The 11,456-nt window shown below is 53.0% G+C and overlaps 3 protein-coding genes across 3 annotated transcripts; 1 reads left to right on the top strand and 2 right to left on the bottom strand.

The window, feature by feature from the left end:
• Window positions 1–410: 410 nt before the first annotated feature.
• Window positions 411–1,646, bottom strand: ALTATR162_LOCUS7230 (uncharacterized protein; the record flags this gene model as incomplete). Its single annotated transcript, XM_043314858.1, has 2 exons — window positions 411–1,528; window positions 1,598–1,646. 2 exons carry the CDS (start codon window positions 1,644–1,646, stop codon window positions 411–413), a joined length of 1,167 nt encoding a protein of 388 aa, XP_043170793.1.
• Window positions 1,647–3,090: 1,444 nt separating this feature from the next.
• On the bottom strand, window positions 3,091–4,548 carry ALTATR162_LOCUS7229 (uncharacterized protein; the record flags this gene model as incomplete). Its single annotated transcript, XM_043314857.1, has 3 exons — window positions 3,091–3,769; window positions 3,816–4,104; window positions 4,158–4,548. 3 exons carry the CDS (start codon window positions 4,546–4,548, stop codon window positions 3,091–3,093), a joined length of 1,359 nt encoding a protein of 452 aa, XP_043170792.1.
• Window positions 4,549–6,682: 2,134 nt separating this feature from the next.
• On the top strand, window positions 6,683–9,763 carry ALTATR162_LOCUS7228 (uncharacterized protein; the record flags this gene model as incomplete). The annotated part of the gene is made up of 1 exon (XM_043314856.1): window positions 6,683–9,763. The coding sequence occupies one exon, from the start codon at window positions 6,683–6,685 to the stop codon at window positions 9,761–9,763; it is 3,081 nt and encodes a 1,026-aa protein (XP_043170791.1).
• Window positions 9,764–11,456: the final 1,693 nt, after the last annotated feature.

Genomic DNA, 11,456 nt, shown 5'->3' with positions numbered 1-11,456 from the left:
GGGATCCGAGGGCCTTGCTTTGGAAGTAAGAACTACTGTACTGGGAATTATTCTCCGGCATTGTCCTACAGACTCAGGACGGGGGGAATACTCGACTTGAGACCAACGATAACACTTGTGCTATAAGGATAAATGGCTATATTGAGTCTATAGATGCGTCCATAACTAGCAGGCCAACAACACTGCTACATTATACGTGCATTCAATAGCACCGACTAACTCATCACTTTCCATGGAGTCGTAGCCACGACCCCAAGACTCACAAAAATTCAAACCAAACCGAACGCCAAACCAGCGCCATGCCGAGTGATATCAATATGCAAGGAGATAAAACGCCAACTATACCTGCAAATTTGTGTTTCGCCAAATGCTATGCATATTACGTCGTAACCGTTGTCGTCGTAAGTTCTTCAAACGCGGATTCCCGCACCAGAACCCCATCGTAGCTTCCGCAGACCTAGGCCGGTACCCTTCATGCCTGCGGCTGCTTCTTTACCGCAGCGTCCAGCCTCGGAACCTGCAGCACCAATCTGTCCCATGGCCTCAGTATGGCCAGCTTCCTTTCCAACGACGTAGCCAGCCGAGAAGCCGATGGCACTGACAAGGACTACGACGCCAGCGCTAACAACCCAGGTAAGCAGCGTCGGGCTGATCTCCTCAATCATCATCGGGCTTGTCTTGCGTGCCTTTTTGGCAACACGGCGGTCTTTGCTGCTGCTACGCACACCAGCTACAGGCGGACTCGCTTTGCGCTTGGACTTGTCTGAAGGGCTGCTGCTAGTGCTGCACGGAGGTGATGCGGTCTCCTCGGATATGTTACCTAATGCTACAGACTCTGGGACCATGCGGAGGGAGGATGGATCGACCCGAGTGGATGAGGGAGGGTTCGCGCGAGGTTGACCTGGCTTCGGGAGGCCTCGCACGGCAGCAGCGGCAGAGAGCAACGTGGACAGGCTGGCGCGCAGGGCTTCATCGTGATCGGGCTGGTAGTTGGGTGCAGCGGCATTGTAAGGATGATGCTGAGGATATGAGTGCTGTCGTTGTCCTGCTGGCCTCACGTTCCTGCGAGGTGTGTATAACGTGCCAGACTGCGATCGGATAGCTTGCTGGTTGTTCGGGTGCGAGAATGCGTTTGGTCGTGGCTGAAACTCTCGCCTTGAAGAGCGTGGATAGTTGACGGCCGTTGCGTTCTCATCGTCGTCATCATCCTCCCTCTCTGACATAGTCTCCGAAGACGCGACAGACTGTGGATGTCTCAAAGGGGATGGGCCGATGGCCTCGTTCGAGGATGTCATGACCCTGTCCGACTCACTTTCACTCTCTTCATACTCCTCCTGACTGCTATTACCCCCTGCTGTGACTCTGTGCCCAGTTCCTATTGAGAACTGACCGCCACCTCGCGGGCGTCTGTTGTGCCGCCTGTGCGCATTCGAGTCGTGCTGTACCGTGAGTCCTGTCGTGATGATCTCATCGGTCGCAGATGATAGGGAGGTTGAGGAAGGCGCGGATGCGAGATCGATCCATGACTCTGTAAGACATGTAAGCTGGCATTCAACAGAAAGGTACAGAGAAGTATTTCAAGGAAGATGGATCGTACCCTCTGAGCGTTGCCTCGAGGACGAAGCGATATGGCGCGAAGGAGGCATGGCTTGGTCCTGGTGGTGCGTATCTTCAGCTCCTATAGTCTGTCTGCCTGCGCGCGGTGGACGATGATCATGCATCGCGCCCTGACCTTCAGGAATCCGAGTCTCAATAAAAGCGCTGAAATGTTGCACCTTCGGCGATAGTCCTTATATGCTTGGACCCTAGGTTGACCGGACGTGGGGAGTATGCGCTCAAGTGGACCCCAAGGGCCGTTCCGACTTCGGTTCTTTGTTTGGACTGGCGATGCTACAGATTCCTGATACAAGCAAGAAGGACCAGGGCAGCTCTGAAACAGCTTATCGGCGCCCAGAAACAACGAGTGGAACTGAAAGCCGACCCGATCCTGTCGCTGCGTCGCTGCAAGTCGCAGTTGGAGATAAGACTTAGGCCGCGAGCGAGCTGACGCTATGTACACTGGCTCCCCAAGTTGCGCACGGCCAGGGTCTAGGCGTGATATGACGTTTCGTGGGGAAGGGAGGGAAGCGCAGATCGGGGTCGTCGCGTTGGGCGGGGTACGAAGGAACACGACCGACAGCGAGTGTTGGAAGAGGAAACAGAGAAGTAGGTGTAAGGAATATCTCGAGGTTGAAGTTGGGCAAAGTAGACGGATGCTCGTTCCTGGCCCCGTGTCCCGTGTGCTCGCTGGCGTATGACCATTGGCAATAGGTGTGGGACATGGACGAATCAGACGTCGCTCACTCCCTTTCCTGTTTGAGGCTGGCCAATATAGACGTGCTCACCTGCCCTTGTACAAGACATGCGCATGTATCTTCTGAGCTCATTTGCCTTGTGGTCTACGGTTTGCAAGACATGATCGCGTAGCCTCGTCCATCATCACGACGCAGGGCCATGCGAGTGCTCATACAGATACACTAACTATCACTCCACCTACCTCGAGGCTTCCAAGGTTGTTTACAACACGCCATCTATCACGTCATTATCCACCATGTCAAGCGAGTTGAGCTGCGCCACGTATACTTTCTTCTTCTTCCTCTTCCATGTGGAGATGACTAGGGAAGAGAGGCCTTTTACAGGAGATGCCGCTTCCCCCAGATACCATACATCCTGGCTCGCCATTGTCGGCTTGGTCTGCTTCTTCCTGATCTCACAGACTGCCCCTAAAGTCTGGAGCACCTCATAGGTTCAGTGTAAACAACTGGGGGGACCTTGCAATGACAATAACAACCCTGCGAATAAGAATCCAAACACACCATCCGTCTCGGTACCAGTTGGCCGAAAGTCAATTTCGTATGGTACAAGTACAGGACATCGACTCCGATCCATGCAGAAATCATGCCACCTCACATTGTCGTACATCCCCCTCTATGCGTGCGGGTATTATAACAAAATCAGAAGCCGAACCACAGGCTTATAGGATATCCAAAATATGTCAGAAATGCGTTCCAGTTCATCCAGACCATACCTCCCCCTTGTTTCGTGAAAGCCCTAGTTCTTCTTCTTCTCATCCTTCTTACCTTCCTTCTTACTTCGACTCTTGAAGAAGTCTGAAATACCGTCCTTGAATTTCTCCCAAGGTGTACGGTTCAGGTGGTTGCTAAGTTGGCGGTACTTGTACATCTCGGCCCAGCAATCACGACCCCATTCGCAGCCAGCCATGTTGACCAAGAAGTCGCGATCTCGTTCTTGGTAGTGAATGTCGGGGTTGTCGCCGTTTTCACCACATGCACCCGGTGGGAAGCTCATAATCTGGCGCTGCTGAATGAAGGCAACATGAGGCCTGATCCAGGGCTGGTTCTGGTACATGTACTCGAAAGCGTCCTGCTCTTTGTGCTCCCACTCCATGTGCTTTTGCTCGTAGCCGACCGGGTCCCACCAGATGTCAAGCAGTCTGTCGGTCCACACGCTTCTTTTGACCATGAACGAGCCCAAGTTGAAGCCACCACAGTCCTGAGGTAGCAGCATGTTGACAGAATCGACCTTGCCATCTCCCACCGGCGAGCGTGTTTCGGGGTCGAGATATTCGTCCGTCAGAGGATGCGTAATGTTGAGGGGGTTGTATACGTTGATGTCACGGTATGTCACGTCTTGTAGTTGTTTGAAGACATGCTTTTGGAGAGAGTAGGTCGGCTCCATGATGAACGTGTTCGTGTCAAGCCACCAGAACCTGCGACACGTTAGCTTGTATATCTTCGTCTCCACATAGCACGTACCATTCAGCATGTGGGTACTTTCGCATAGCGTTGCGAATGGTGTCGACCTTTTCCCAGCTTTCTCTCCACTCGTGCGCATAACGCTTCTTGGTGCTCATGTCCACAATCTCCAATTCATAGCCCCAGTTCCTTGTGTACTTCTTCTTGTTCTTGACGCTGTCTCGTTCGATAGCCCACTCGCGGGGGCCCTTCCATTCCATAACACCTCCACCTTGGTTCGCTGCGAGTATGACGACGTACTTGCTGCCGCCGCCAAACCATGCGGACCGTCTGTACATGCGACGTAGGGCTGTAATTGTCAATGCCAGTCGACAGAGAGGGTTAGAGAGCGTGCCAACTTACGTGTGTTTGAATTGTAGAAGATGAAGAAGAATACAACGAACAGGACCAATGCGACTCGCTTCCGCAGACGCCACATTGTCCAGGCTATGCCGTTCAGAAATCGCATGACTTTGTTTTGGGACCGTCCACGGCCTAGTTTCTCCTTGTCGCCGTGGTTGAAGGGCAGGCTTGTGGATATCCTGCGAAAGTGCTTGCCAAAGAAGCCTTGGTTTCTCGGTGTGAAGCCGGGATATCCCTTGACTTCAGCGCTCCGCGCTTGAGCCGATGCCCAAGTAACATTTTGTGAAGAAGAACTATTCGCGTATGGGCTAGTCCGCCCGCCATTGTAGTCTGGCGTGTTCAGACCCGGGCTCGACCACCCCCCAGGCTGAGGTGAAGGCGATCTTGACATTTCGAAGGCGCCTGGAGTGCCAGGAATCGAGGGTAAGGCTTCGCCCAGCGAGCGGCCGTGAAGACCGCTGGTTGTGCCTAGCCTGCTTCTCGACTCTGCGCTGTCCGGAAGATTGATATTATTCGGCGGCAGTTGCCTTGCAGCAGAGGAGCGCCTCCTGCGTTGTCCGGCGGAAGCGGAGAAGGAGGATTGGGAAGCCAGCGTGACTTTATCCGCGTTGAACGGTCGCGTGGAATGTAACAAGGACGCCGGCGTGTGGCTCGCGGCGACAAGAAAGTCAGCTAGCTACAATCGCTGATGTGATTCGACGGCAGCTGCTCAAGGATGCGGTGCCGCAGAGGCAGACTTCTTGATATTACTGAGGACAGCTGGCGGATAGTACCCAAGTCCTCAAGCGGCAGGAGCGAGGCGGTCGCACTTGGGGCGGAAGGGAGCGTCGGGGAGGATGCGGTGCAACGTCGAAACCTCGTCTCGTCAGTGGCAATTGGCAAAACGAGAGACTGCGAACGATATAATACTACAGCTCGTCAAAGCGTCGTTGTTGAAAAGGAGCTGACGATAAACCAATTTGGGTCTTCGAGTTCGCTGCTTGGCATAGATCCAAAAGGAGTGGAACTAGTGCTGGCTTAGATCTCCACCTTGCCTTGCGCGCACTTCAATCCTGACTTGTTGTCACCCCAAATTTCTCCACCGCAGTATTGAATGTTTGATTTACGACCTTGTGAGGCTCCAGGCTGCTGGAGGACAGCGGAAGGCGCTGATAGACAGCAGCTGTGGCATCGTGTAGTGATATTAATAACCCGTATTCGGATAGCTGCACCGACATCGCCAGCAGACATACGGATGCCGTTGACAGTAGCTGTCAGGAGTTGTTGTGCGTCCGTCAACGCCGGATGCAGATTCTGACGTTTCCTCAAATGATATCAGCATGTTGCAGTGTGCTTGCATGTCCACGGGTACTTCGACAGGATAAATGCGAACGCATGGTCGCAGCTTCGGCTGACCAGACGGTGCACGCTCAAGCAATGGCCGCCTGGCCGTGGACGCCGCAGATATATAAGCATGTCACTACATGCTATAGCATCTGATACTTTGCACCCCAGTGCATCTAGGAGCAACAATGGGACGCATCATACAAAGTGGTGGCACATGGGCTCAGGGCCACAAACAACTGGTCGGCTGAACACGACTGACTCAATCTCCACGAGTTCGCCATCGCTACCAGTGACCGTGTTCTCATGGGATCGGAGAAGAGTGTCCCAACGATACTTATAAAGGCTTCCACCAAAGGATAGGCAGGGAAATGGTCGGCGCATACAGACCGCACTGACGGCTAGCTAGCGCCATCTTGGCGGCGCCTTTCTCGTCCAACGGTTGGTGGCCGCCCTGATTGATCTGGCGCTTGAGTTACGTCGTCCTCTCCTCTGACTGGCTCACCTCAACTTTCACTAGACACGACATCCAGCTATGCCTTTGGAGCGTCTCAGATCTTGCATAGTGTTGTACATTTCCAGCCCAGCGAATCCAGGGCGGTTACTGAGCCTCAAGCCTGGAATCATGGCGCTCAATATGAAGCAGATCCACCTGGTGGCTCCAATCACCTTCACTCGGTACCCGTTGACAACGCCTGTTGCAACCAGCACGCTTTGACTCATTCATTCGTGACCGGCGGCTCTGGAAGATTAGAGGCTAGAGTAAAAGTCTAGGTGAAGGAGCTATGCACTATGCGGTATGGCAGCGGTTTGCCTGGTAGGCGGCAGGGCCATCGTTGGGCCATGTAAAGATCTGGGGTCGTGTGTCCGACCAAGAGCCTCACCATTCTCCTTTTGTTCCGCCTTTACCGTCTTCCGTACCTCTTTATCACTGTCTTTTGCCGTTCTCGCTGTTGCTTTATGCCGTTTTCTTCGTTTTGTTTTTTTGTCGTCACGTAATAGATTTCGGGCCCCGCAACACACCAACACAATAGCAGGAACAATAGCGCTGCGACACAACTGTATCAGTTTCATCACCGGATCGATATCGGGACAATTAGTTGTTGTGACGGCCTTCTTTGAAGACACAGCTCTGTTGTTCCCACACCTTCTTCCAGTTTTGGTCGCCCACGAAGGGAAGACACGGACGGACAACGCCAACCATGAATTCGACGAGAAGAGACTTTTACGGCCAGCAACCACCCCTTACATCATTTCCAAGATCGACATTCAATACCGCATACCATACGGATGGCGAAGCTTACGCACACGACCCACATACCGATTCAGAAGAACAAATATCGGTGCACTTCACTGATGGCTTTGAGGGAAGCCGAAACCTAGACAGGTCAACCTTCGACACCGAGACCCATGTTGACTCACAACGAACAACGTCAAGGCAGAACTCGCGATCCTTTGCAGAACGCGTTTCAAGGCAGAAAAGTCGGAGGCGAGAGCTTCTGGGAAGGCCAGCGAAACCAGGTATCACTGTCGATACGAGCTTCACAAGGCATAGAGGCACCGAACCCCATCAAGTATTCCCTCACGGAACAGAGAGGGGCAGCGGATCCGTCAGGAGGTCGCCATGGTTCGGGTTGGGACGGTCTTCGACCAGGAACAAGGGCTTGGGCATCACCAAGGGTACACCTCAACCAGACATTACACATCGGAAGAAGCCCAGCGTCGACCGAAGCGAAGCTGATACCGCTATCTCCATGACACCTGGGAGCAAATCGTGGCAAGAAATCTCGCCTTGGGACCGACGCATACCAATTGGAATATCGGTCCCGACTGATAGCATTTCTGACTTTAGCACGCTTCAGCCCAACCGGCATCGCGCTGGCAGTGATGCCACTCTCGTAACCCCAAGCATCATCATCACTCCTGCTGCAGTGAAGTCAGTATGGTCTCCAGATACGCCCTTCACAGAATCAGATTACACGCCCAGCATTTACTCTCGCTACCAATCAACCTTTGCGAACTCCAACGTTCCTCCAGTACCGGCTTTACCTGCCGGTATGTCACAGGCACCAGGCAACGATACTACCCGAGATACGCAAGGAGCGACTGGTCATGCCAGAAATGACACTCTAGATTCAGCAGGGACTGCCTTTGAAGAGGACGATGACTCCAAAAGGAAGGATCGTATCATGTCTACCAGTACTGTTTTCGAAGAGGATGAGACGCCTCTAAGAGAAAGGACTATAGAGAATTCTTTGGCTATTGATACCTCCATGGTGCCCACTCCACGGCGGTCACAAGGATGGTGGAATGTCATCACCACCCCGTTCGTCATGACACCGAAATCGTCCACGTGGACCGAACCCGGGCATGATGGCGATCGAACACCGGACGTGCCAATAGTGCCTCTCCAATATGGTACACGTAAAAGGAGCGAGTCAATATCTCTCACAAAAGGGCCCGATAACACAGCGGTTTCGGTATCCAGTGTTCCAGCACAGAGAGACTCAGAGAAGGCGGTATTCCACTCAACTCCAGAACCTTCTTCCGAGCCTCATCATGGCGTTACGTCTCCTCTTTCTGCCATGTCGGCTTCGCCAGTTGTTGGTACAGCAGCTATTGGAACCGTCTTAATGCCTCGTCAGGTCGAGGAGCCGCGGCAGATCAACGTCAACATTGAGTTGCAAGATAGGCGACCGATGGCGGACAGTTATTCCGTTCGGGCTAATTATCCACCACCTCCACAGCACTTGCACACGTCAGCGCCAGCACCACAAGTGAAGAGTGGAGCGTCTCCATCCGCAAATGCCAACAGCTCGCAGCAAAGCTTGCCAGTTTTTGCCCCGCCACCCAAGTTCGCCCAAAAAAGCTCGCACTGGAGCTACGACAACGTCAGTCGTTCCAGCTCGCAAGCATCTTCTCCTAACCTCAAAGGAGGGAAGAAGCACCGCAAGGTCTGTAATATGATGAGCATCTGGCCGTTCGGAAAGAAGAGAAGCCAGAAAAGTCAAGGCGCTGAGAGAGAGAAGAAAAAGAAGAGAGGCATTTGCTTCTGGGGATGCTGTTGTTGTCTGATCTTTCTCATATTACTGGCAATCATCATTCCGGTGGTTGTAGTACTTACAAGGAAGGGCAGTGACAACGACAATGACAACAAGCCCACGCCGACTCAACCGAGTGCAGATATCGGTAGCCAGTGGCTCAACCTAACAGACTACCCTCCCATACCTATCGGTATTTTGACTGTCGCCCAACCCGAAGCAGTAGAGGAAGAGAGTGGTTGCGTTGCGCCAACTACGTTGTGGAGCTGTGCGCTGCCGAAAGAGCTTCAGCAGTCCGTCGCGCCAAACAAACCCGACCAGCCGAACTTCAAAATCGAAATCACCTTTGGGAATGGAAGCGTAGCTGAGTTGCCCAAGTCTCAGCGTGCAAAGAGGGCCGTGAATCCTGTCTCAGCTGGAGCCTTTATTCGGTCATTGTTGCATGCACGTGCCGCAGCTTCGCCCTCTCCCGCCCCTCCATCGATTGCCGATATGAGTTTTCTGGGTCAGACTACGGACGGTAATTCGGCGCCTTTTGAAGGCGAAGATACCGGCTTGTTCATTAGTATGCAAGATCCCACTGTCAGCGCGTCGCGACTGATGAAGCGTGTTGATGCGAGCGACCCGACGAACATCACCGCAGTGATCCCACCACCAATGTTAGCTTCGGACGGAACTGCTGCGCCTGCGAACTTGTTACCTTTCCCATCGGCACAACCTCTTCGATTGTACAACCGCGGAAAAGATAACGAGCACTATGGCTTTTACAACTATTTCGATCGCTCCATCTTCTTGAAGCAGATTAACGGCACCAACCGTGGCGGCAATCCTGCAGATGTTGACGGAGGAAGTACAAAGGATGCCGCCAAGCTGAGGTGTACGTACTCACAGACACGTTTCCTGGTACAAATCTGGACTCGCAGCAAAGAAAGCAAGACCTTGTTGCAGCGTTCGGCTTCGGACGCATCAAACATATTCAAGCGGCCAGGCACCTTCCCGTACCCAGTCACGGTCACTATTGACCGTCATGGTGGCGATCCAGCGAAAAAGAACCTCTATTGCTACGAGATGGAGGACGATGGCTCGATCAAAGATGAGGAATCGAAGAAGTCGTTCCAGTTCGAAGACCGCGGGTTCGGAGGCAACCTCGTCAAAGGCACACAGGGGCAAGGGAGCGTCAGTGGAAACATCGACGGGGGGACTGGCGGCTGCCGATGTCAGTGGCAGAACTGGTTAAGTTAGGGGGGTCCACTCGCTTTGGACTCTAGCGACGAATTTTTCCTTGTGTTGCATGAATATTTCCAGATTGCTGGAATTTTGCATAGCGTTTGGTCTTTTGCGCATATACGGTACAACGCCTTTTCATATCTCTCACCTTTATTGTTATCATCAAGAATGGGGTTTCTCTTGTTGGCAACATGATTGAGCTCACTTCTAATACTCACCCACTGGATGGCATTCTTGTATAAAATATATCTACCTTGACTCCATAGTTATAGCTAATACATACTGATATCAACTACTCTGCACTGACCCTCCACATGTCTATGAATCGTGAGTGTTCCAAACTGCCACTAGGGCTAAGTGTAGACATGACATATGTTTGTCCCACATGCGGCTCGGCGAACCTTTTGGAGGGATTGTGGATAATGTGCAGTGCCGTCGGATGTTACCGTGGCATCTCCGCTGTCATCCCCGGGCCCATATGTTTAACCAGTTCAAATGCAGCATATCAATCACAGACTAGGGGTGGGGCTCGTGAGCAAACTTGAGGGAGGAAGAGCAATCAAGCGGGTGATGATGGCAAGGCGTCTATCTCGGTACTTGCAATGCAGGATCAGAGATCGCCTTCTCGTGCAGGATCGAAGTATCTCATAGGTTCATCTAGATCCCGCCATGGTGGTAGTTCGTGACGAAGCTCGGGGTATGGAGAGGTATTCCCCTTGTAGTCCCAACCCAACAGTGCATAGCAGAGATTTCCTGGGATGTATGTTTATTTAACGGCAGCAAGCAAGCAGCGCCCCTGCTTGGTTTGACATACTCGGAGACAATGAGCACCGTGTCGCCCTGCCGACATTATTGGTGATGTTGAGGGGGACATGGGACGATGGCAACGGACAAAGTGTGGATACTCCGCAGTATGAACGAGGATGCATGAGGCTAAGCGTCCTGGCAGCCCTGCACGTCCCGTCTTGGCCCAGAGTCGCGGACCCCGCCATGTCCATTGATCTCGCCCACGTTCTCTGTACGCCCTTCTGATTGGCTTGCTGAGACCTCATCCTTCAAAAGCCTTTCGTTGCCTCGTACGTGCGAAGGAGTGGCAACGCGGCAGGAATGCGTCAATGGCGTAGCAGGGCTAGGCGTCTGATCTCCTGCCATGCCTCTTAACCGCAGGCTTGGTGTGCTTGTGCGAGCCTCCAGAAGGCTTATCAAAAACGTCATGGCTCCAGCAGCTATCGCGAACAGCACCTTGCAATGTCAGAAATCTGGGGACAGATCCATACCGCACAAAGTGTTTGTCGACAGCCTCGAAATTCGTGACTATGGGGCATAGAGCAAGGTATGTAGCAGATGCACTCGCTCGAGGCCCAATTAGAGGGCGCTGCTTGCGCCGAAAAAGCTGGGATTGACTGTCGCGTGAGCTCCTTCCAGACTGGGGTGGGGCTCCAAAACCTCTAGCATCCTCGCGTCCACAGTAACGTTATGCCCCCGCCGGAAGCGACGGTCTCTACACTAGAATTTTCTTCGCATCCTTGGACCCTTATATAACCTGTAGCTTGTCGGCTTGTGCGAAATGCTCAGCTTTGTTCACTCAAGTTCGCGCTCTCTTTGCGCCTTTGCCTCATCTTTCTCCCCCGGCTGAACGTGTGGGTGGCTACCTCTTTGACCCTCAATCCCTACGTACCGGGCTTTTGCGGCGACACTTCAGAACGCA

This window comes from Alternaria atra, assembly GCF_907166805.1.
Source record: "Alternaria atra isolate CS162 genome assembly, contig: 28, whole genome shotgun sequence".
NCBI classification, from domain to species: domain Eukaryota; kingdom Fungi; phylum Ascomycota; class Dothideomycetes; order Pleosporales; family Pleosporaceae; genus Alternaria; species Alternaria atra.
This window is presented reverse-complemented; position numbering and strand designations above follow the sequence as displayed.